This window comes from Aulonocara sp. 'chitande type north' Nkhata Bay, linkage group LG8 (genome assembly GCF_057382095.1).
Source record: "Aulonocara sp. 'chitande type north' Nkhata Bay isolate Kocher_YH1m ecotype deep benthic linkage group LG8, A_spYH_male_GT1.1, whole genome shotgun sequence".
NCBI lineage: Eukaryota > Metazoa > Chordata > Actinopteri > Cichliformes > Cichlidae > Aulonocara > Aulonocara sp. 'chitande type north' Nkhata Bay.
The window spans coordinates 15,705,935-15,730,231 of NC_141351.1; the positions used below are offsets into that span (position 1 = coordinate 15,705,935).

At 39.8% G+C, this 24,297-nt stretch overlaps 2 protein-coding genes across 15 annotated transcripts in view; both read right to left on the reverse strand.

Moving 5' to 3' along the window:
- The window catches only part of LOC147323476 (calcium-activated potassium channel subunit alpha-1a), a 102,013-nt gene extending 86,207 nt beyond the window's left edge, over positions 1–15,806 (reverse strand). For 3 of the 10 annotated variants that reach the window (XM_086303838.1, XM_086303839.1, XM_086303836.1), the window contains exons 1-2: positions 14,878–15,806; positions 59–202 (exon numbers count right to left, since the gene is read on the reverse strand). In XM_086303838.1, coding sequence (XP_086159964.1) covers positions 59–202; positions 14,878–15,111 — 378 coding nt within the window. In that variant the 5' untranslated portion in view covers positions 15,112–15,806. The remainder of the gene's footprint in view (positions 1–58; positions 203–14,877) is intronic. The other 7 variants (XM_086303842.1, XM_086303841.1, XM_086303840.1 and 4 more) reach the window with 4 other exon arrangements.
- A 697-nt stretch (positions 15,807–16,503) lies between these two features.
- Positions 16,504–24,297, reverse strand: part of LOC147323477 (disks large homolog 5-like) — a 30,335-nt gene continuing 22,541 nt past the window's right edge. For all 5 annotated transcript variants that reach the window (XM_086303850.1, XM_086303851.1, XM_086303849.1 and 2 more), the window contains 12 exons: positions 24,064–24,226; positions 23,854–23,987; positions 23,400–23,564; positions 23,099–23,282; positions 22,703–22,851; positions 22,231–22,401; positions 21,899–22,095; positions 20,913–21,056; positions 20,612–20,739; positions 20,103–20,212; positions 18,249–18,358; positions 16,504–17,425 (listed from right to left, as the gene is read on the reverse strand). In XM_086303850.1, the coding sequence (XP_086159976.1) occupies positions 17,322–17,425; positions 18,249–18,358; positions 20,103–20,212; positions 20,612–20,739; positions 20,913–21,056; positions 21,899–22,095; positions 22,231–22,401; positions 22,703–22,851; positions 23,099–23,282; positions 23,400–23,564; positions 23,854–23,987; positions 24,064–24,226 (1,759 nt within the window). In that variant the 3' untranslated portion in view covers positions 16,504–17,321. The remainder of the gene's footprint in view (positions 17,426–18,248; positions 18,359–20,102; positions 20,213–20,611; positions 20,740–20,912; positions 21,057–21,898; positions 22,096–22,230; positions 22,402–22,702; positions 22,852–23,098; positions 23,283–23,399; positions 23,565–23,853; positions 23,988–24,063; positions 24,227–24,297) is intronic.

The window sequence follows — 24,297 nt, forward strand, 5'->3', positions numbered from 1 at the left end:
GTAGCTGAAGATGTCAATCAAAAACTGAACAAAGGATGATGGCTGAGAATGAGCTTACCAGGACTCTTCCTGTCAGCGTCTGAGCAGATATCATGACTCCGGCCCAATCTTTGACCGAGGTCATCCAGCCCACCTCGCTGGCTGCGGCATCATCCTTGTCTGTGCGTTTAATACCATCGCCTGTGGTGATCCGATGGACCTCCTGAAGAAATAAAAAGACAAAAACAAACCCCAGTATTGGTTATCAATTGCTGCAATACAGTAATTGAGCCCTTGAGCCCTGTAGGTCAATGCTCTGACCTATAACAAGTGTAGCTTTGGACTCTTTTGGGTGTCAATCAGGAAAAGAAAACACATATATGTCAATGGAAAACCAAGGACACTGCGTGCTCATAAGGTAGCCACACATTTAAGCATACCCTGCTGTTTATTTTACAATAATTGTGACAATAATTTGCATATTAACTTATGCTGTTTGAGTTGAGAAGAAAGAATCCAGTGATTAGATTTACAGAGCCAGTAAATCAGCTGAGAAGTTATTTTTCTTACACTTGTAAAATCAAACTTTTTGCAACTAGAGGGGTCACATCCTGCCGGGCTTTAAAATACCAGGAGGCTACATCCAACTTTGATATACAATTTCTAGCTGCTGCCATTAATTAGATTAACTGTAAAATCTGTAAATAAATAAATAAATCATACAAAAGCACAGAGAAAACCCCAACAATCAGATGACCTCACAGGAGCAAGCACTTGGCAACAGTAGGAAGGAAAAACTAATTTTTAACAGGAAGAAGCCTCTATGGAAACCAAACCACACCAATGCATCGTGTGTTGTGATGGCAAGTTTTTACAATATACACTGATTATTAATAGGATAACATTAGATATTACGTTAACATTAACTCTTACCACCTACAGAGCCCTGAAATTTATTAACAGAATTTGGTTACAAAAAGTAAAATACATCATTTCTAATCTAGGGACAAGGTGCGAGGCCTTCAGAACAAAGCTAAGCACACATGCATACAGTAAACATACACAGACAGCAGTAAAGAGACTCCAGGAGTGTATCCATGGCAGCCACTGAGCTCCTGGTGTTTCTGCTTCACTGAGTGGGCTGCCTGCCTGCCTGCCTGTCTTTCTGCCTGCCTGTCCATCTGTCTGTTTGTCTGCTGGGACTGGCATGATTCACAGAGCAGGAAATCGAGACAGGATGCAGAGGTTAGCCATGCTCCCTGATGAAACACCCCACAGCCCTGAGGCCAACACAGCTCAGACTCTTTACCTCATGACATCCTACTCCTCTTCCACCTTAATGGTGTCACACATCGCACTCTCTGAGGCCCATTCCCTTCAGCTGTTCTCATCAAATACAATTTGCTGATGCCGCGCATGTACGGGAGTTGGGGAGAGTTAACTATTCATTGTTCTTGTGGGCAAATGGGCACGACATTTTGACATTACAGTTAAAAAACTAATTAAGTGGAAACTGTCTGCTATTATTTAAGATTCACATAATAATCTTAAAAAGAGAAAAAGAGAACAAAAAATGTATTGTTATGAGCAGCAGAGTCTCTAGGTTTGAGGTATGTGGATAAAAATAAGTAATTAAATGGTTAAAGCCAATCATTAATACTCTACATGTATCAGCTTAGAGCTGCACACTTCTCAAATCAACAAATGACTACCTCATTAAGGGCCTTTTTTTAAATAAGAGTTTTCAAATCACACCTTATGACTCAAGCATTTGACTAAAAATAAACCACAAAGTCCCTGCTCAGCGTACTGATGAGGCATGTCTCTTCAGGGGATAAAATCCACTGACATTTTTTAAATTGGCCACAAATCCCGAGTAAAGACCAAAACTAACAATGAGCTCATTCCATTAACAAGTATGCTGTGTACCTTCCTGACGTCAAGCTTCACTGGTGGTCCAGAAACACAGAAAACGAGGCGCACGACAAGTAGGTGCACACCCCGCCACCGTTATGATCACCACTGCACTGCTGCCATAAATACTCAGCGGAGAACGGATGTATATTAATCAACGATTGGAAATAGTCCCAAACAGCCATTCTGTAAATTCAATTTGAGTAATGTTGCCTGGGGATAAAACCCCAGCTGCAATTACTGAGGCCTTTTTAAAAACTTGCGCTTTATTATGCTCGTTAAAGATTTACATCCTTAGAATTCAGTCATCGTGAGTCAGTGTCGCAGAGAGGGTAGGATATTAATCAAGAATCATTTAGGCTTTGTTGTTTGTCTTTTGTTTGGATTGATTGAAAATGTAAAAGAGTGAGTTACCCTGACTTATCCTTTAACAGAATAAATTGGAGGTCTTCAGCTTAAACGCAGGCTGTATGCAGGCAATTCTTGCAGGAGATGATACAACTGGCTAGGGCTGCACGATTAATCGTTAGAAAATCGCGATCTCGATTCATACTTATGTGCGATCTCATTTCCAAATGACAACGATTTAAAAACAAAACAAACAAACAAACAACTACGATTGTACCGCATTTTGATCCGGGACGTAATCTGCATGAAAACAAGCGCTCACTCTTCCTGCTCAACAAATGACAAGGGCGGAGCCTTATACCACGTGGTACAGAAGCTGTGCCGTGTGATGCTAAAATTAGCAGGGAAAAAACAACGGAGAGCACTTCAGGGATGACGAGAAAGTGACAGGAGAAAATCCGTCCCGGTCAACCACCCAAACATCAATAACGGGAACCTCATACAGCGCTTCCCTATACACGTCGAACTCCCGCAGGCACAAAGAAATTACGGAGGCTATTACTTATCACCTGACCAAAGATATGGCTCCCATCAACACTGTGCAAAACGAGGGATTTAGGAAAATGATCAACACCCTAGACAAACGCTACACAGTGCGGTCCCGCAACTATTTTTCTATTGTTGCACTTCTTGCTCTATACACGCAGTGTCGAGCAACGGTGGAGACGGAATTTCAAGCAGTACAACATTTTGCAGCAACAACAAAACGTGAGACATTTGTTGTTTTTATGTTTATTTATTGTTTTTTATGTTCAGTCTCAACTGTTGCGAAGTTGATGTGCAGTTAATAAGTGCAATAAATATTTATACTGGAAAAGAAAATCGTGAGAGAATCGTGATCTCAATTCTAAGCAAAAAAATCGTGATTCTCATTTTATGCAAAATCGTGCAGCCCTACAACTGGCCCTGTCCTTCACATTGAAATCTGTGGCTGTCATCAAAGTAACAAAGCATTTATTTTTGTAAAAACAGTCACTATAAACATTTAATATACTTTTTTTTCATTTTAAATGGCAATTCATTAGTAAATCACTGTTTTCTGTTATGAACACCTACTAAAGAAGTGAAAACAGCCTATGTGATAGTTCCTGGTATAGGAGGTGTCATCGGGCCCACGTAACTGTGAGATACTGAGGAAAAGGGAGAAATAAGTAGCACAAGTGCCCCTAGAAATAAATCTCAAGCAAGTTAAGTCATAAAAAATAACCAAAAAGTCAAGTACTGATACTTCAAACATCTGCAGTGTATTAATTTTGTTAACGTGTACAGTTTACATAATTTCTGCCTATATTCAGACCACACATTTCAATCAACCTTCTTATCGTAACTGAATAGTTTGCTCAACAAAGAAATTCGATCATGTACACAGCCATTAAACCGCCGTCAGCCCATGTTAGACTTCCTGCAGCCTGTCCAGAGCCCTGCAGCTAACCTGATAACGCCACAACAACATGTCCACTTCACTTAGCAGCTAATGCAGCCAGCAACCAATTCTGTGAAACTCCAGTTTAGAAATTTCAGCCAACAGGTATCAGCTGTTTTCATACAGATACCGAGTCTCATTCTGCTCTATCTGTGGACAGTTTCTTACAGAGGCGCTTCTGCAGCAGGGTCTTGCATTGTAAGCCAAGCTTCCAACACTTTCCAAGGTTACATAATTTATTTTAAAAAAAAAATCTTATCAGATTGGTCTTGATACAGAGACTTTAGGGGAATTTAAGTTGAATCTCACTTCTGAATCGCCTTAAGGAGATCACGGTGAGTGGATAAGACTTGGGTAAGGGACTGAAAGGGAAAAGAAAAAGCTGTTTCACTTGTCAGTCAGCAGCCTCTTCAATTAGTGTTACAGTAAAGTGTTAAGCAACAAAGCTATGGAGATCTAAGGCCATGGCAGTAAACTGAAAAATGGGGTGTAGTCTAAATTGTTTGGCTAGGAAATGCTAAAACACCCAGGTATCCCTGACTGCAACCTGTGATTTATTAGTTTAAATGAAAACTCTGGAATAGGTATAGATTTTATTGGTTTCGTCAGAGTTAAAGGCTGACTTTGATTGGACGCAAGCTGTAAGCACCAAGGGTTACCAAGGGTCACAATAGCTATGAGTCTCTAGGATGTATGAAACACAATGTGTCACATCACAGTCTAAAGTTTAATGTGGCGCGAAATAAGAATTATTATTTATAGAAATGGTAGTTATTTAAAGGAACTATTACTTTAGTCTGCCACACAGTTTACTTATCTTCAGATACTTTACCTCCAAGCCACAACAACTGATAGTACAAGTAGCTCATTAATATTGTAAAACAGCATCCTAGCTTCCCAGTTAGCAACAGTCATGTTTAAGTATATGTAAGTGTATGTAAATATATGAAACATATGCTTACTGGCTAAAAACGTTACTACCTGGATTTAACTAATCAAAGAGATAAGAACTTTGCATTGGATAATCACTGCATGATTCCATGTTGGAAGACAACCCACTGTCACCCAATGGCTTCCCTTTTAGAAGAGTCGAACTATTGGCCTGCATCAAGCAAAGAAAACAACTAAAGAGACTTCTGAAGCTAAAAATTTGGTTAGAACTCTCCAATATGCTAATTATTAAAACCTGGAAGGATAGTGGGCTCAGTGAGTTTACCTGAAACCTTGGCTGATTATGACCCACACCCGTTCCTTGGCTTGTGTGATTAGGTAGAGGCTCAATAGGGGGTCCATGACCCTCTTGGGGGCATTCCCATAGGGCTTAAAATCTGGGACTCTCCACCAATTGCTCTTAGAACTGAAAAAGCCTCTTGGATGAGAGGTGAAACGTCTTTAAGGAAACTTAAAGAAGTCCAGACGCTTTTCTTTTCCAAGCTCCTTAGACTTCGATGACCTGGATGACTGAGAACCTTCGCAGACATACTGGAACGATAGTGGTGAGCCATCATCTCACAAGCAATGTGGACTAAACAGCTGTGTAGCCTTCAGAAAACCATTTATCAGTGAGCCTAACTGGATTAGAAGAAACACTTCAACTTGATTGTAAGTATAAAAATTGGACTCGTAGCAATGAAAAATAAGTCGTGTGGTCCAAATTTACTATGTTCCAGAGTGATGGGCGTATCAGGGTAAAAAGAGAGCCAGATAAAGTGATGCGCCCATGCCTAATGCCTACCCTACGAGCGTGTGGAGGCAGTGTTATGATCTGAGGTTGCTTCAATCAGTCAGCTCTATGTTCAGCAATGTTATGTGCTCAAAACGGAGGTCAGCTGTCTATCTGAACATACTAAATGATCAGGTTTCCCATCAATGCCTTTTGCTTCTCTGATGGCACAGGCATATTACAAGATGACAATGCCAGGATTTTTTGGGCTCAAATTGTCAAAGAGCGCTCCAGGGAGTATGAGACACCATTTTCACACATGGATTGGCCACCGCAGAGTCCAGACCTTAATCCCATTGTGAACCACTGCGATGTGCAGTTTAATGCTTTACGTAACGGTCTGACTCTCCCATCATCAATATGACATCTTGGCAAAAAAGTTAATGCAGCTCTGCACATAAATAAATGTGACACAGCAAATGCAAGCTATCATCAAAGCTAACGGCAGTCTGACTAAACGTTAAGAGCGTGAGCCTCGTTTATTGGCCAAGTCTAAACATGTCATTTGTCTATAAAAACAACTAAAACATCTACACAGAGTGTTCCCATAAACTGTATATGAAAGGAAAAATTCTTTGCACAAAAACGGCATATTGTTATGGAGAATAACACTCAGCCTGTAAAAATGGTTTTGCAACTGAGCCAACAAGGCTGAGGAAAGAAATGTCCCTATGCAGCTCAGTGACCTTCTCTTGATTTAACCACGAGGCTAATGCAGCTTGCTTTATAAACTGGAAGTGTAAAGTTTCACAGATGATTACAAATTTTATCCGTTTACATTTTTTCCTGGCCAATCTTTGCAAAAAGGCTTAACTTTGTCTCCTGATCTCCTGCAATTTTTCAGATTTTAAGGAAATACTTATTTCTAACTTTTTTTATTTGAAACAAGCACATATACAAAAAAGGAAAGAAATAGAAAAAGGAAAACAAGAAAATCACTCAGAGAGCTCTGTTCTCCACCAGGAGAAATTTAATTTTTGTCTTGAATTCCTGTCTCATTTCATACTCACCTCTCTACTCAAGTATCATGGATTTTGGTTTAGAAGATTAACCCTGCCTCATCGCTTGTCACAGGATTAGAAATGAGTATATCAGAGAAACGAGTACATCAGGGGGACAGCTCAGGTTATGCGGTTTGGAGACAAAGTTAGAGAGGAAAGCCTGAGACCTTTGGACATGTGCAGAGGAAGGGATACTGGATATATTGGACAAAGGATGGTGAATGTGAAGATGCCAGGCAGGAGGAAAAGAGGAAGACTACAGAGACTCATGGATGTAGTGAAGGATGACATGCAGAGGTTTGGTGTCACAGCAGACGATGCAACAGGTAGAGTAAGATGCAGGCGACCCCTTAAAGGAGCAGCCAAAAGAAGAAGAGCGTGATATCATTGAAATCATGCTTTTCATATACAGCACATTGTATACAATACAAATTTTTTGAGGGGGAACAAAGTGTCTGTACTGAAAGTGAGTAATAGTGATGGACGGTGCATCACTTTTGTTTTCTTTCCAGAACCGTTTGGAATAATGGCACAGTTATGTGAACGTTTAATGCATTTCTCTGACACCGCACTTTTCTGCTTTAATGAATAAAGTGGCGCAGGCTTCAGTGGGGGAAAGTGATAGCCGTTAAGTAGGTTTAATTGGCATCACGCTGCTATTCCCCACCAGTTTAATGACCAAATCTAAAAATGTAAGCTGAAAACACGTCGTCATGACACTAAAAGCAGAGTTCAAAGATTATGGAGTTGCGATTCATGACTGTCCAATTATTCTTTAAAAGGGTCAGATGAGTGACTTTATCTTAAGGTCACACACAGGAAGATACCGTCAATGATAAACTAAAGCGCAGTGTTTTTGACATTTAAATCCTTCCTGCATGAAAAAAAAACCAGATACAGCAAGCGTTAACATGTACAGTCCATGCCACGTTTACTATTCTAAGTGCAATATTTTAAGAGTTATGGCTATCCAAACACCAGAGGGTGAAAACAATCGTTCACTAGACTTCACTTTAATGTAACGAAAATAGCTTAGATCCATTTTTAATAGCAGCAGAAAAGCACATGCAGTCATTACAGCAGCTCAGAGAGCACAGCTCCTCTTTGTCACTTTGATCAGTAGTCAGAGCCTCCAAATTTAGGTTTCACTATCTCACCTAAATCTAGTCTTCCTGACGCCGAACGTCATTAATCAAAACGGCTGGCCTATTCTCAGGATGCACCATGATCATTTCTCAAAGTGAGAGTATTAAACTAGAATAGAACATGTGGTGGGGGACACGATTTCTCCAAAAAATGACTAAATTATTTAGACATACATTCATTTAAATCACGTTAATAATGAACCAAGAGAGAAAGCCTTCCTGAAATATGTTGGGGTAATGAAAGATTATGTCTAGACCAAAGTTCTTCCTCACAATGAATACAATTAGAAAATGAGTTCTGGAAATGTTGGGATGCTGTGTTAAATCCAAATAAAAACTACTAAGTTACAAATTCCATAAACCCAAATTGTATTCATAATATAACATAGAAACCATATCAAATGTTTAAACTGAGAAAATGGACCATATAGGAAAAAATATAAGCTGCATTTGAATTTGATGGCAGTTTTGATTTCAAAAAAGTTCTGGGAGCTGAGGACAGCAGGTGATGGATTTTTCCCCCGATCTTGTCTGACAGGATTCTACCTGATCAACAGACCTGGATCTTCTTTGTTGCATTTTTCATTTCATGATGCTCCGAATATTTTGAGTGGCTGAAAAGTCTGGAGTGCAGGCAGGCCAGTTCAGTGCACTCTTCTGCAATAAAGCCACGCTGTCGTAGATCCCAAAGATCACGAGCTTCCAATGTTCATTTATCCAGATTCTCTGAATCTTTCGATTGTATAAATGTAAGTGGTATATTTTCTCAGTTTAAACCTTTGATTTCTCGTTCTATCGTGTTACACCCCTATGTGACCCCTACCCACCTTGCAGTGGCAGGGCAAGAGTGTAGGTGTTGCCAAGGCTTAATTATAGACCATTTTTTTGGTTGTTTTTTAAGCTAACTAACTAGTTAGGTAATTCTACAGACTCTACTGTCAGTCTCCACTCTATGTTGCTGCTTTTGAGCCAGGTGGTAACATAAATGGGGTTTTCGTGCGAGACTAAACACAGGTGTGTTTCTGTTAGTTGTTTTTGGTGAGATGAGTGATGGTTTACTTTCACTAGAACTGAGGATTCTAGGATTTCACTAGAACTGAGCAAATACTCTTTAGCAGGTGTGTTTCAGCTAGGTGGCTGTACTGCCCTTCTATTAAAGCAGGTGTTTATTTTTGCTTTGCTGTCTTAGTTTATTATGTTTGATGGTTGTCCTGAGTGGAGCTAAGCCTCAGTGTTCAGCAGTGAATGGCATCTTTGGTCTGCTGCCTGCTCATGATTTTTATGTTTAAAGTTCCTTTACGCTTGGTACACCACTGAAGGTTAGCTAGGTGAAATTAGTTTGGGGTTTTCAGTTTTATTATTGTATATTTGCTTGAGAGTTGCTCAAAGTTAAAACAGTAACACTGACTTTTGTAGGAAATTTTGTGAGAAGGTTGAGGCAGTTTTATTAGTTATGGCCCACTGGGAAGCATTTAGCTGCGCAGGCATGTCGTGTTCAGCTTCAGCTTTGGTTATGGATGCCTAATGATGACATGAGTGTTTTGTGCTTTGACCTCTAGTGTTGTAAAGAGATTGGCCCACTTCTGGTGGATCACTTGTGAATGTTGCTGCCCGGTTGAGCCACATTTGTTGAGATTGTGTCATGGGCATGATTCCCCATTTGTGGTTGGTCACCAGTACACTTGCTTTACTCACTTTTTTGGATATAGTAATGTGTTGTATAGGAACAGGTTGCATGTAACCATTTGTGCTGTGGAGACAACAGATCACTTTTGGTTGGGATTATTGGTTCCTACTTTGGTTTGTGTGTGGACTAATTCTTCTGTGTGTGTGTGTGTGTGTGTGTGTGTTCGTTCAATTTGACAACTTGTATGATCCTCTTGTAAGGGCATTCATGTATGTTTAGCGAAGTCTACTTATGCGAAAGCATTTGATGGGCACTGGTCAGACACATACTTGTTCCTGTTGCCAGCCACACATGTCCTTTCAGCATTGATCTTTCAGGTCTGGAAGACGACTGACTGACATTTTTTAGTATTTTAAGGCCCCTGGAGGAAACTGGGGTCGTGTTACAGCTTTTTGCAACCTCTACCCAACCTACAGAGCAGTGCAAGAGTCTAAAGTGTCAATTGTCTACAACTGAGATAAACTTGTAATTTAAAATAAAATGAATCTTTCTAAAAACTCTGGTGTCAGTCTCAACTCCACATTATGGTTTTGAGCAAGGTTATAACAGAGTTTGAGAATTTCAAATCATTGCATTCTGTTTTTATTTAGATTTTTACACAGTGTAAAGTATTTTGGACTCAATTTGTATTTATTTTCTACATGATTGTATATACAAAGTGTGAGGAAATTTGTCCAGGAGTTACAGGCTAAAACAGGACTTTGAATGCATTTGTTATTTAACAGAAACTGCAGTATTTAAAATGGATAAAGATGCACTGAAATGTAGCAAGGACATTTAGTTCAAATGATTAAGATAATACTTAAGATCAGAATGCTAGCTTTAAATTTGATATGCAAAAATAACATGTGTGGAAACCAAACACCTTCTACTGTCTTTGTGAACAGAAAAAAGCCAGCAGGCTACGGGACAGTTGAGATGTTTAACAACAGTGTTCATCTGAGACCTGTTGGATCCCAGATGGTGCAGTGACAGCCAAGCTCCACCTTGCTGCTTATATTATGCAATGTGAGCAAGCTTATACTTAACCAACTAATTACACGGCCAATGAAACAGACATTTGAATGAATACATTTCCTTTAGTTAAAAACGAGACCGACAGGCTAAATTGCAGAGGACATTGTCAGAGGATTTAGGGTCTAGTTGTTAAATTATGCTGCCATTAGGTGCTACTTCTTATTACTGGGATGTGCGAGATGTGCTCAAGAGTTCTTAGCCAAGGAAAAAGTGAAATGGACACCAACCAAATCCTGCTGCAGAAAACAAAGTTATGATTCAGCGACAGAGAGCAAAAACTGATTATTTTCAAAGTAATTTATGAACCCTGATATTGATACTGTGTTGTATTGCCTGGCTGACTATCTAGCTTTTTGTGTGTGCATATGCAAGTCTTTATGTCTTTGTGTGTGAAGATGACAACAGAAAATTGCCACTCAGCTGTTCCAACTTACTGACTTGTAATTGCTACTGTTTGATCACGAGCCCTCAGCTGATAATTACAATGTTTCAGACAGCACTTGAACGCACCATGAGCACGACTCTGTACCTGAGTCCTCCACTCAACACCCCCGCAACCACACCCTTCCATGCCTGACACATCTAAGGTGTCATGTTGAACTGCCTGCGTAAGAGAGGCGGTAAGAAGAACAACAATCCTTTAAATCCTTTTTAGCCAATAAAACATCACAAATTAGGTACGTTAAAGATTGAAAAGGACTATTGCTAACAAGACAACATGCATTTAAATGTAATCAAATTTTAATAACAGATAAAACCCAGCTGTAGGTACTTCAGATTTAATGCAAGGACAGCACCAGCATGCTGATGTTCAGTGTCCTTCTGTAGCCTGCAAGCATTAAGTATTAAAATCACACTGAACCCCTGAAGCCCAAGGCTGCTGTTTGACATTTCCACCTCAACAAACTCCGCAAATATTGTCACCAACAGCTGCAAAACATACAGCAAAATTGCAACATTTGAGCTCAATGATAAGAGACACGTGGAACAATTTTAAAATATTCTACTTGTCACAAGTCCAAAGGCCATCTTGGACAGGTCACCCGTCTATCACAGGGGTAACATAGAGAGACAAACTCTCTATGGCAAATTTTAACCTAATGTGCCAGAGCACCCAGAGAAAACCCACACAGAAACAAAACCCACATACAAAGGCCCCAATCAGCTTGCAGCTTTAAAGCCAGGACCTTCTTGCTGTGAGGTCACAGTGATAATCACTGAGGCACCTTGGCAGACAACCGCCCAATTAGCCAAATTAAAACTAGAGTTATTAACACCAATGTGATTGGACCTGTTCTAAAAGTATGATGCAACAAAAATGATTCATAACAAAACAAATGTAACATCTCTAGCAAAGATGTCATACTTTGACACCACTACAGATCTCATAGGTGAGCAGGCGATCTGACCCTTTGGTACATGTCATTCCCTGCTTTCCTGTCTACTTTCTACTGATGTATAATACATTTAAGTTTTCACAGCACTCCTTTAAATCTATATCAAGACTGCTCCCTCACCATTTATGTTATAGAAGGTGTGTCTGTGAGAGGTAATGTGGTTCTTGTGATACCAGGTTTAAATGTATGCAGGAGTAACACCTTACTGCATCTTGGTCTCATCAGAGCAAAAATGAACAGACCTATAAGCCAGAGAGATTTTGAAATACATCATTCAAGAGAGTTTCTATGCTTCCTTCTGCATTTACTCTTTGGTCCAAATAAGAGTCAAATGATTAAAAAAACAAGAAAAAAAAAATGCTGTTTGGCCTTATGGCCCCTATAGATACAAGACTGATGAAGAGTGAGCAGAGATGTTACGTCATCGTGTCCCAAAAAGGCTCCACTGAGCACGACATTTCAGACCTTACTTGATGAAAAAATCCATAACAAAGGGGAACATGAACGTCTCCAGAAAAATTTCATCACAATCCATCCATTGCTGTTTTTTGTATCTGGATCAAAACCAGCAGAAATACTGCCGTAATAAACTTCTGGACACTTTGGGGCATCAGGAATTCTTATTGTCCAATGAAACATTATCACTGAACACTAGTCAGTTCGTGGATAAGTGGAGATGTGGTCTCTCAAAACTCAACGCAAGCTAATAAAGAAGTGTGCGCAAGTTTCACAAAGTCTGCACCATGACGGAGGAGCTGCCACAACTTGTCATCCTCCCATTGTGAGTACAGTGCCATTTACAATGAAAGCAATTTCTTCCTCTTTCCTAGACGGATAATAGCAGCCATTCATCAGAACCTCGCAAATGACGTGTTTCATCGATTTCCATCAGTCTGGGAGAACAGAGCCACAGAGATGGAGGCTCAGAGACATAAGAGCTGTCAGATCAGAGCAGAGTTGGGCAGTGAAAGCCCCACAGAGGGGAAAACAAAGTTTTAAAAAAAATCAGAATAGAAGGAAACAGATTATCAACTCCCATCTATGAACAATGCACTTAACGCTCCATGTTTGGGCTGCTAATGACATGCACAGACTGGGAGGGGGTGGGGAGGTGTTCCTCCAACACAACCTGCCACATCTCACAGCCACTGCATAACAGAGATTTACTCTTCTAATGAAATCCTTTGCTTGCCAGTTGCTTAGCAACAAAAGTACTGATTCATATGGCACATACGGTATGCGCCTGACACTGCATTTCTGACACTTTGGAGGAAGGTTGCTTCTTGGATGAGGAAGAGAGGGTGAGAAGAAAACAGGGCAGGAGTTATGAAATGAATGCCAGGAGAGCAAAAGGCAGAGAGGGAGAGATTGGAAGTGAAAGGATGACCCGTCTCTGGCTGACTCCCACAGAGTAGCACAACAGGTTGGTGGAGCTCGGCAGCTCCACAAAAACACACAAAAAGACCTGACTGCTCTCTTATATGCGCACATAAACAGTGTTCAGCTGTGGACCCTGAAACGAAAAACCTCGGCATGATCCGTTTTCAGGAAAGCATTTCTGTTCCAATTTTCTACATCTATAAATAAATCTTGGCCAAAAACCAAACCAAACAAACGGATCCTCTTAAATATTAGTCGGAAAAATGTGTCGGTCTTTCAGGTTTATTCATTTATGAAGCAAAAACCTGAAATATTTGTAAGTTGTCCCTTTGTATCATGACAACTAATATAGCTGAATTCTTGGTAGTTAATATTTGGGTGCTGGGAAGATGTATATTCTGTATTTTAAGAAAGAAGATACATCGACATATTAAATAACCCATGACTCTAATTGTTATGTGCAGCCTTAATTGTAAGCAGCTTCAACCCAACCATGGAAATGATACAGACGTTTCCCTTCAAAAGGTCAGCACCACCCTGCATGCAGCCTTTAGCGATTCTCTTCCACCCTAACTGCCTGTCTGAGAAATGAATGCACATGCATTAAGACAAACTGCTCCATCTCTTGCACTTTTATCAGCTAGTCCATCTTTGTCCTTAAGCATATGCGTAATGGCGGAAACTCTAAAATGAGACTTTATGGAAAAACACAACAGAAAGATTTTTCATTTTTCTAACACACGACTGCAGACGGCCTGGCGCAGATGATGTCATTACTGTGAGGCCGAAAATGTAGTAGCAGTTGAATTAAATACTACTGCTGCTGCTGTCTCTGGAGATTACACAAAGACACGCATGAACATATCTGACCCATGTAGCAGCCCCTGATAGCTCCACGTGTCCTCAACAGGTTAGAGTATTCCAGACTTTATGAAATACACTAAACAAACTGGGCGGCATGTTCAGCTGGACAGTTGAAAGAAAATGATGCCGACTTCAGATTATGTTGACAAGAACTCAAAAGGGGGGAACCTAAGCTAAGTTGCTGTTTACAGAAGATTAAAAATCCCTTGTCCTCAATAAAATGCAGCTGGATGGATTTTTGTTTGTAAAAATAAGATTCAGCAGCACATTTTGCCTCTGCTACTCTGTTTGTTCTGTAAATTATCCAGTGAGAAATTCTTCAACAGAATGTAGCTCCAATTCAAAATGTACTGCGCTTGAGGCCGGTGGATTATCCACATTAAGCGGGACATGATATCTGGAAACACCAGGTTTTAGTTTTGCCCCCCCTATTTTTAGCAGCACAATTTAACTTCCACTAACCTTCAATGTATGACCACAAGCATTGGTTGTACATTGTACAAATGTCAAACTATCTTCATAATATTCCCACAAATTGTTTTCTTATTGTGTGGGAATTAAGCTCCTCAACATGTTAAATTCGTATGATAGTTAAGCTTTTTACAATACTTGTAGGCTACTTGTGCGCTGGATCACCTTCAAATCAACTAAGAACAAACTGAATGCGGTGCACCAACAAGTGTCAGCTGTAGCTCCAACTGCAAACCTGCTGTTAACGAGGACCAACTTTCCTCGTTAACAGCCTACAGTCCAAGATCAAAGAGGTTTTATTATAACAGGCTCGCATTGTATGTGACATTAAGCCAAGAATAGCAGAGTTCATTATTCAGAGTCATGCACTTTGATTGGACCTACTACAAATCAAACTGGCTGCTACACAAAAACCCCTCTATGATGATTTCATGGAGGAGTGCTGCGTTATGAAATGAGCTGGCGTACCTTCTTTTTGGCGTTACAGTGGCAGCATACGGTCCACAGGTATTTGAGAGTTCTCCACAGCAGGATTATGAAGAGACCCCCAAAGAAAGTGACCATGGAAGAGGCGAGGAAAGCCCACCACATCCGCTGGCCGTTGTTATCACAGGGCACATCTGGTGAGAACGGGATGATCACATTCATCTTGGATATGTGGATGGATGGGTTCGGGTTGAATCTCTCCCTGTTTTTCGGCATTACCGACTTCTGGTCACCTGCCAGCCCCTAAAAACAAACAATCAACTCAACTGGGATTCAGGGCCTTTGGGGAGCTCCAGCCAGCGCCCCCTGATGCCACAACGGCTCAGGCATGTTCAGCCAACCACCTTCCGCTCCTCTTCCATCTCATCTGGCTTCACTCTAAGCAAAGATGTAAAAGTTAAAGTCCACAAGAGCCACACTCGCAATTAAAAAAAAAAAAAAAAAAAACCAAAAAAAACCCCCCAAACTTCTTTTGAAATTAAGATCTCAGTCGTGCGCCTCACGACGCGTGTTCGTTGCCGGGATTGCGCGTCATCCGTTAGACGTGTGCGTAAAAATCAAATTTCTTGTTCAAACTCCTCAAAACTCACGGTTTTCTCACAGATCCGATGGCTGAAACTGCAGCGGCGTTATGATAACACTGAAGAGGCGTGCTGTCGTCGCCAGTCGATTCACTCACTCCCCCACCTTGTTTTTTGTTTTTTTACAGCGTAGCCTTCAGCAGGTCCGCTACTTGAAGTCAGCACCGCGCACTGTTGAATGCCGTCCTCGCGTCAAAGGCCGCAGTTTGTCGTTTCCTTTACGGATATATCGTTCGGGTTGGAAAAAAAAATGACCGTTTTATTCTTGTACGCAATTCTCGTTCTCCGACTCCCTCTGTCACATCCATTTGTTGGAAGATGGCATCGCAGATTTACAGGTAGCGGGGGAGGAGCCATCAATAGCAGACGTCGATGCTTATCTTGATGTCTGGTTATTTATAGTGACCGCTTCATCAATTTTTGATGGTTGTAACTTTATGGTTAGAGCCACCGTGCTTTTAAACCCTTAATTTTGTACGGACGTTTTAGTTTTGTACATTAGATCTATGTTCCTAAACTATAATCACATTTCAAACTGTATTTCTATAATAAGGTGGGGCAAAGTGACGAAAATGAAATTCTCTTATTGGTGTCCTACATCTTTATATGGAGCTTTAACATCAATCTAAGGATGTCTGGAGCCTTTAAACGAGAAAACGTTTTCTCCAGCAGTGATGGAAATACGGGTTTAAAAAACACATTGCAGCAGAGAATACACCATACACCATACATTTTCATTGTTTCCACGCCACCACGCATTAAAGGCTTAGAAAACCCAAAATGTAAAAAGTTTCCAAATATTGGAATAAGAGTATTTATATGGGCAGTTATAAAACATGGTAAGGAAAAGTACTAAACAGGACATCTTGTTTTCTCTCGTCTAGTGGTAAATTACTCCCCCTCGAGGACAAACTGTGCACTGATTGAGGTCCAACTTGAGTCCAGTTTTTCTTGACAAATAACCAGCCCGCTATTTGTGAGCTGATGTTAGCATTCAGATGTGCAAAGAAAACACAGACAACTTGCACTCCATTAACTGAATGTTTAATATTTTATAGAAACAATAACCTTCATTTGGAGAAAGCCTGATGTAAAGTGTTTTATCTGACATCCAGATGAAATGCTCTCAACGTGATTGACGTGAAAATTCGAGGAACACGTACATGTGTTTAGCCAACAGATGAAAAAAATAAAATAAAATCCCTTCTTAAATTTAAAAACAAAAAAAAAATAAAAAAATAAAAATCCACCTGACAAAGAATATTGGCAGAAACTAGCAAACCTGCTGCGTGATTTACAAGGAAAATTGCAGTGTTAATAAGTGTGGTGTATTAAATATATTTAGCTTGGCACAATATTATATGAGAGGAGTGAAATGATCCAAATAAAGACTGACATAATGTGAAGGAAGCAATTTCTCCTCTATAAATAAGAACATTATTCACTAGAGAGCTACAGTTGTATAACAAAGGATCATAACCAACATCTTTGACTTGATTAGATAAATTAAATGGCAAGAGAAGACATAAATATCAAGGAGGGAACACAGTGGTCCATCTTCAGTTTGGAGTTGATGCAGAGTCCCTGTGGTCTGACAATTCAAGGGATTAAAGGAGTGCTACTGAATATGAGGGAATACACAATTCAAGTATTGAAGACTAGTGTAAACAAGTCTCTGTACTACATAATTACTGTAGTAGGAATATTGCAAATCATGTGTGCTGATATTGCTGTAAGTGAGAAGTATTGGATGTTAACCATCGAGTCGGCTGTGAACTGCTGGATTTGAACATCTTCGCTACATCCTGGAATGTTTCTGGTTGACATGAACAAGGGGAGATACTTTTACAGGGCTCCATCTGGAATCCACAGTACTTTACTCTGTTCCTGCTCCACGATGGTCATGATCTGAGTGCAAATGTAGGAGACGCTGCCTCCCTGGACAATACCTGCAATACAGTTGGGAGGAGGGTGGTATTTTTGTGGTTAACACATCCCATTGAAAGTTCTTTCATTTTTTCCCCATTCAGTCACTCAGCTCCCAGACCAATGTGATTTTTTCTTATTTTTGCATAATCCAAGCACTACTCATTTTCAATTATATCAAGCATGTAATGAGACTAATGTTGACACCAACCACCAGGACTGTGGAAATAAAAGACTTACAGTTGTAAACTGTGAAGACAAACTGGTATAAGCTGTCTATCAACAGATACTTTTAATGAAAGTGCTGATAAATATAATCACAATCGTGGCATGTGTGCAGAAGTTGGCCGGCCAACTCTCCCTAATAGATGGGATCAGTTGTGGTATGTGTTCATTGCAAAAGCCCTTGTGTATAAGTCGCCTCCTTTTCTAGTCATTAATCAGGCAGACAGTTGGGTGTCAGACTGTCTGCTGCTCCAGATACCAGAACTTTAACTCTTCTTAAAGAACACACATACAGTGCTCCCAATACCTCCTCTTTAAGACTAAACTCTAAATAACATGAAATAAATACAGTTAAAAACAAATCTCAGAGACTATCACCAAAAATTTTGGACATACAGCGATAAATGCCATTAAACAGTTTGTGTCTGATTATTGATGAACTGACTTTTAAGCCCGAGGTGAAAAAATGGTTACAAAAAATACACCTTTCTTTGTAAACTGGGATTCAGTTTGCAGTTACACATTTCTGTGTACTGTAGGTGTGGTTAAGGTTACAATAATTAGAATTATAATGCCTGTATACAAATTAACATCGAGTGAACATAAGCCTATCCCACCAACCTGTGAAGAAGCGGCTGTAGTCCTGCTCTATTTTCTGCGCTGCCTCAAACTGCTCCCTGGAATGTTTCTGAGACAGTTTATCCCGCAGGTACAAAGGGTCCTTCTGCTCTCTGAGGAAACATCAGCCCTGTCAGCCTGCTACAAAACCTCATTTCAAACACTCAAAGTGTCAGATTCTTGATGTCAACAAAACAGTCACAATTTCCATATTTTGTATTACTAAAAATCTGCAGACATGTTTATAAACAGTAATAATAGTGTGTGGATATTTTAATACATCTTGAACATTGCTAAATACAAATTTAGAGTGAATTTCTTTTATACAAAAATGTGAATACATTTATCCCAATTCAACTGCATATAAATTATTCATGTTTCTGGGCTGCTACTGCCAACATTAACTTAAATGAAAACCATTTTCCTGGAAATTCTACTGGCAGTAATAGACAAGAAAGTCTTTTTGGATAAATCAGCAAAGTTAACAAGGATCAACTACCCTTATTAGCATTTTATCGAAATAAAATAAAAAAATACTCAGATGTTGACTAAAGTAACTATAGATGCAATTTAAAGGAGATATCTACTAGTTTTTACAGCAAAACTTCTCATTTCTGCCAAGAAATCTAACAGCTTAGCTTCAGTGAAATCTCCCTACTTTAAACCCATCCATCCCACTCAGTACCCATGACCGCACAAAGCCTTGAGAATTCATGTGTTTACCAGTCTTCATCTTTTACCTCTGACTTAACCTAGAATACCACTGTCTCTCTCCTTTCACTCATTATGCAGTCAACATTTTGGTCTGCTGATGCTTCTCAGAGGATAGAAACCCATGAAAAACCTTGGGCTCCTGTCAGTTGCTGCAGCAGGCAGTGGGAGGTGTGTTTTTGTGTACATGGAAGCTGAGGCCGGCAGGGCATCGTGTGTTTTTAGCCACCCACACCACGAAGCGGAGCCACAGGCCTCGTGAGCCCCTCCCAGGACAGCTGGCACTCAGCTGATGACAGCGAAGGCTTAGCAGGAATCAATCTGAACCATGTTTGCCTGCTGCACCGTTTCATAGATTTATGGACGCGCGTGTGTGTACGTGCGTGGTGGAAAAAGCCTGTTCCTGCCCGACCCGAGTTTGCCCTGATTTGCATGCGTTTGTGTGCGCATGTGCATGAAGCACCATGCCGAAGGTTCAGCAGATTTAATCTTCCCACGGATTACAAATGAAAAAGCAGAGGATCTGTGAGCCATCACCATCAGTCGATGAAAACAGGTGGTGGAAGAGAGCACGTCGTGTCTTCGCAACTAATGATGCTGATCAAATTTTGGTTGATCAATTCGTTTTGTTATGGATGGAGGGCAAATGTGATTATAAAACCAGCAAGACTTCTGCGGATGCCAATTTCCCAAGCAACTGTCTCAAGCCAGATAAAATTAAGCATAATCAGGAATAATCAGTCCTTCAAGTGAGAATGGCTTTAAAATGGGGGAACTTTAAGTAATCTTTAAATAATTCTTTATGACCTGACATTTTTAGATTACATATTGATTTAATGCCCAAGTAGTTATTTGCAAAATAGAAACAGATTATTACTTTAGTTCAGAATATACGGATGAGTTTTGTTCATGAATGTGGCTTTATTTGAAAATGCTATGGCCCACATTTTCCCCTTTCTTCTCAGAAACAGCCTCCAGAGGCAAAAGCTTTGGATGAGTTCTCTCTGTATGTTGTTCAAGGTTTGGAGCTTGACAAATAACTGGGTAAACAAAACTGGTACCACAACACAAAGCATGCTCAACATGTCTGACAGGTAGAAATAAAAAAAATATTTTAAAAGTCAAAGCAGGCATGAAATTACTCACTTTATCTGCTTGGCATTTTTGTAGCGGATGAATATGATGATTGGGTAGATGTGAACCATGTGAAGACGTTCAATGGCGTGAGGGGCAATGTCAAGTAAGCAGTGACAGTCCTATGAGAGAAGACAACATGAGAAATGGGAGATGTTTAAAAAAAAAAACAAAAAAAAAAAAAAAAAAAAAAAACTGCAGAAAATATTTATTTTCACGCTCTGTGTGTTTAAAGACTTCTAGCAGTTTATGGGATATCAACAACAACATAAATGTCAACATAAAAAAAATAAAGGTTCTTTGAAAATATGTAGCCAATCAAGTTATTTGAATCAGTTTGGAAGTTTGGCTGTATTGCATTATTTGGAATTCAGCTGAAAGTCCTCTGAAGATTGTAAGAAAAGTTGGAAAGACAGCAGTGCATAAACTTCAAGATACAACTGCTATTGGTGCAGGGTCATAAATGTGTCATTTCTGGACAAGCAAATCAATAGTGCAGATTAAGGTTATTTTAAATTTACCTTTTCTGTGATTTCTTTTATTGAGGCGACTGTTGTCACGTCAAAATGCCCACTCCTCCGTTTGTAATCAATGAACACACAATCCTTTACTCCACGCTCTATTGCCTGCTGAGATGCCTTCATAATTTCTAAAAGTAAAGAAAAAAAAAGCAACATTTTTTATTTTAATATACACGTCAAGTTCTCTGATCTTTGAGTTTCATGTTAGGTAGCTCTCAGTGAAATCTCCCTTGCGCAATAACACAAGTCTGATGGACACACACATCCTTCATGTATAAATTCACACAAATCAGAAGCTCACCAGGCAAACAGCGACAGAACTTGGTAGGAGCCTCCTTCTCCAACATGTCCTTACAGGCCTCCACTAATGGACCCAAGATCAGCACTGGACGAGGCGAAGAGTACTCCACCTTCTGAACCCGCTGGTACATGAGGCTCACGCCGTCTGTGCAGGGAATAAACCAAAGCAATTTATTCCAAAGGCATAACAGGAGAGAGACACTGCTGCTCATTTTAACCGTGGTTTCTGTGTTATGTGAAAGCTTCAGTTTCTTTCAAGAAAAATCCAGCTATATAAACACATCTTCATGCCTGAGATCTGCCTCTCAAATCATCACGTAAGGTTAATAGGGACATTCAAAGTAGCAGTTTCTATCTAGTATCAAGCCTAAAGAATAAAATCTGAACTTTTCAAACTTGAGAGCATTATTAAGTCTTAGAGATTAGGCTTAATTGGGAAAAGGTTTTCATTAAAAAAAATAAATGTATGAACTTTTCTTTAAACACTTAAAGGTAACTATTTTAAACACCAAAGACTAAAATTTATTTGGTAAAACTGTGGTGTCTGTGATGAAATGTAATTATGTTTGTTGCACCTCCAGATGCAGCTGTGTGAAGTCTGATAAATTGACTGAAGTCAAGACTATATCCAGTAAATTAAATCTTGGATGCTTAGAAAGTGAGCAAGCCTCTGCAGCGTGCTCCACATTCAAACCTCTGACAAATCTGCCTGTGGTTGAACAGATTTGTGGGTAATTTTACGTCCAACTCTTGTGAAGGAGTGTGTGAAATACAATAATCAGATTCTGCTGTATTCACTGTGAACTTTTTGATTTCAAACAGTCCTTTGTAAGTTTAACAATGTGACGACAGTATAATGCAATGCTGGTGAAGTAAGCGCTCAAGAAAATCCAAATATGTGCTTATTCCAGAATCAACCTTTCTTATACAATTATGTGTCTTTTGTGCATTTTTAAATAAAGTTGTGTTTAGAAGAGAGTTTCTCACCCTCTGTGATGGGTAAAGAATCTGTGCTAATGGCGTCCAAAGCCGTCATGTCCTTTCCATCCTTGGATCCACTCCGTTTGTGCTTTAGCCTCCGGCGAAAGAATGACCTCCGAGCAGCAGCAGACAGCGTCCTGCTAGTGCCGTTTTCATCCTTCATATCAGCCATGCTGTGCCTTCTGTAGAATTCCTGGTCCATCCTTATGGAGATAATATTTCAATCCATATCAACATGCTATCAAACTAATGTTCTTTAACATTAAAGTTTGATGAATGTAGAATTTCTCAACAGATTTTCTAAATCAGAAAACCACAAATTCTTACACTGTACTTACATGTATTTACTTGGAATCTGTCCTTTCTCTAGTTTCTGTGCACTCTCATCAAGCTGCCAGGCCATCCAGAAGCCAAAATTACCATTTGGTAGTGTGTCTTCAACATAAAGGATGTCATCTTTCTTAAAGCTTAGCTCCTGCTCCATTTCTGCCACTCTCTCATAAAGTGCTCTGCCAAATATGAATAAAGTAGTTGGGGAAGATGTCAATGGCATGATAAACAAAGCTTTGCAGACTATAATGGAAAAACAAGTCTTACAAGCTATACTCTACAAGCTTCAACGAGTTATTGACCTGACACTCAAATCACCAAAACATGTCTGTTCTGTTAGCTCAATGTTCCCAAACTTTACTGCCCATTTCCCGGTGGTTAGGTTCCATTTTGGATTTTGTTTAACATAAAATTAAGAGGCACAATATTCATGTCATCTCAGCAGTTTAATTTCAGTGGCCTGATAAATATTCAGGGTACCTTATGAAAAATCCATCTCCGGTACTCTCTCTTACTGCATCAAGGTTGTCTGCATAGTTCTGGACCTTGAAGGTGATCGTTTCAGCTGGTTTCAACAATTCCAGGTAAGCATCTTCTTTAGTTTTGTTCTTCATGCTGACACCATTGTACTGTTAAAAAAATAAATAAATAAATTAAAACTATAAAGACAATCATCTATAAGACAGAAAGCAGTCAGATTCTATGTCTAAACCTGCTTTAATGTGCTTTTCTTCTAGCCTCAGAGCATTATAATACAGGTACACAAATCACACAATTATGTCCAGTATTGTTTTCACTACAGCTACTGCAACTTACTTTTTATTGAACACATGACAACTTTGGTGCGTCACAGTTATTGACAAATATGAAAGATACCTCCAGCATCAAATCTCCAGGCAGTAAACCATCAGGACCCCTAGCAGGGCTGTCATCATCTAAACTCTCCACAAAGATGCCATAAAGGTTCCCTCCACAGATCTGAACTCCCAGCTCCACGTGGATCCTCTTCAGCCTCACCAACCGATACTCTGGAACCCTGCGTGGATTTGAACCAGGAAGCCTGAAAGAAAAATACATTTTAAGAAGTTCGACCAGTAGATTCAAAGTCTATTTTAAAGGGCTGTATTAAAACACCATATCAACCCAGCGAACATAAAAGCAGATATAAAGCTACTACCTGGAGGAGATGTGTGGACTAGTGGCAGGAGTCGTTTGTTTGGATGCAGGAGTAATCGTGCCTTCATCCTGCTCACTCAGTAAATCTACAGTGGAGTGATTGTCCGGTGTGGTGGCTCCGCTGTCATGGGGTGACGGCTGGTTGCTGATGGATTCCATCCGAGAACTAAAAAGATGAGAAACAAAGTCAGAATCTTTTCTAATCATTTAATATTTTACCCTAAAGTCCAAATAACTGTTTTTTAGAGAATACACTTTAGGGTTTGTTTACTGTTATAGCACATTCGTGCCATCTCCTTTTTAGTGTTAATATTTGTTAATCATAATTACATAACCCATTTCTTATTCCTGTGCTACAGTATGAAGTCTTTACGATTGTGTACTCATGCGTTTGCTTTGCACATACTGTGCTTTATACAGAAAAGGGCACTGCTAAGCTCTCGTCTCCCTCTTACCCTGAACGAGAGTGAATCCCCAGCTGAAACATGTGTGGATTATACTGAGCCAAAATGGTGACCGTGTCACATTGCTGCCCGATCACCAGCCGTGCCTGCTGCTCATTGGCATTGCGAAGGTTGATTCCATTAAACTGGAAACAGAAGGGATTCATTAGAGGCAGAAAAAAAAAGATAAATCATGGATATGCAGTAAAGTAGCTAATGTACCTCAAGAAGTTGATCTCCGTACTCTAATCGAGCTTGATGAGCAATGCTACCTGCTGTCACTTTGGACACAAACACTCCGCCATTCTCTCCATTCACAATGGAGATACCAAGCGGTTCTGCTCCCTTCTGTACCGTCACATTTCGTGGCTCCCCCAGGTACGGCCTTCAGGAGAAAAAAAAAAAAAAAAAAAAAAAAAAAAAAAAAACGAACATTTATGTGTTTTGACATCTTAT